General features: G+C 64.7%; 1 protein-coding gene across 1 annotated transcript; it reads left to right on the top strand.

Moving 5' to 3' along the window:
- Nucleotides 1-74: 74 nt before the first annotated feature.
- Nucleotides 75-1,438, top strand: LOC104510919 (digestive cysteine proteinase 2-like; the record flags this gene model as incomplete). The annotated part of the gene is given in 5 exon segments (XM_010153319.1): nt 75-117; nt 203-303; nt 305-356; nt 958-1,147; nt 1,353-1,438. Coding segments are annotated over 5 exon segments (472 nt in total), but the record flags the coding sequence as incomplete, so codon positions are not given.

Raw genomic sequence — 1,438 nt, forward strand, 5'->3', positions numbered from 1 at the left:
CGCCCCCCCGCCCCACTGCCCCCAGGCGCCGTGGCCCCCGTGAGGGACCAGGCTGTCTGTGGGTCCTGCTGGAGCTTCGCTACGACAGGGGCGATGGAGGGTGCCCTCTTCCTCAAGGTGAGAGCGGGGCTGTGCCCCACGGGGATGGCCAGGATCCCTGGAGGATGCCCGTCCCCATTCCTGCAGCGTGTCCCCCCCACAGACCGGCGTGCTGACCCCCCTGTCCCAACAAGTCCTCATCGACTGCTCCTGGGGCTTCGGGAATTACGCCTGCGACGGGGGCGAGGAGTGGCGAGGCTATGAAAAAACACGGCGGCATCGCCAGCACCGAGTCCTACGGCACCTACAAGGGGCAGGTGAGGGTGGCCCTGTGTCCCTAACGGGGTCCCCCAGGTCTCAGGATGATCCCCCCAGCCATGGTGGATCATCAGGATCGATGAAAGGTGCCAACAGGTCTGGAGATGGGGATGTGACCTCATTCCCAAGGCTCCTGTGTTCAAAGCAGGGTCCAGCGCCAAGACCCAGGGCTCAGCTGGGCGGTTTCATCACCGCGTGCCTCAGTTTCTCGTCTTGCAAAACAGGGACAAGGCTCCTCCACCCATGGGTTGTGCCATGGGTCTCTCCATACCCTGGGGTGCAGGGAGGGAGCAGGGCTGCCCAGGGACACGGACACGACGACAAGACTCAGTCAACAGCCCCCCCAGGGCTTGGGGTGCAGAGCCAGCTCCCCCTGCCACGTGTGGGTGATGGTGTGTCCCTGCAGCAACTGGGAAAACGTCCCCACCGTGGCGGGCAGGGGGAGGCTGCGGGGTGAGAGCCGGGATGCTGTCACAGCCTGGGTCTCAGATCACTCCCTGCGTCAGAGCAGAGCTCCTGGGGGCAGCCAGGGTGGGCAGGGTCCCAGCGAGGGGACCTGGGGGCTCTGCATGACGCAGTGTCCCCTCCTGGGTGCCGCAGAATGGCTTGTGCCACTACAACCAGTCTGAGATGCTGGCCAAGATCACGGGCTACGTCAACGTCACCTCGGGCAACATCACGGCGGTCAAAGCTGCCATCTACAAGCACGGGCCTGTGGCCGTCAGCATCGACGCCTCACACCGGACCTTCTCCTTCTACTCCAACGGCATCTACTACGAGCCCAAGTGCGGTGAGTTGGCACGTGGGGCACGGGAGGAGGTGTCCAGGGAGATGCCAGGACATTGGGATCCCCTTCTCGTTGTTGAACATCTTGGGCAGGGGTGGGAACCGGTCCTGCAGCCCACCCCCAGCGCTGCCGGTAGCCCCTGGCGCAGAGATGCTCGCCGGGCAGGGATGCTCTCCGTACGAACCATCTTCCATGTCATCCCCTCCAGCGAACGAGCCGGGAGAGCTGGACCACGCGGTGCTGGCCGTGGGCTACGGAGTCCTGCAGGGAGAGACCTACTGGCTCCTCAAGAAT

The sequence above is a fragment of the Eurypyga helias genome, unplaced genomic scaffold (assembly GCF_000690775.1).
Source record: "Eurypyga helias isolate BGI_N326 unplaced genomic scaffold, ASM69077v1 scaffold40906, whole genome shotgun sequence".
NCBI lineage: Eukaryota > Metazoa > Chordata > Aves > Eurypygiformes > Eurypygidae > Eurypyga > Eurypyga helias.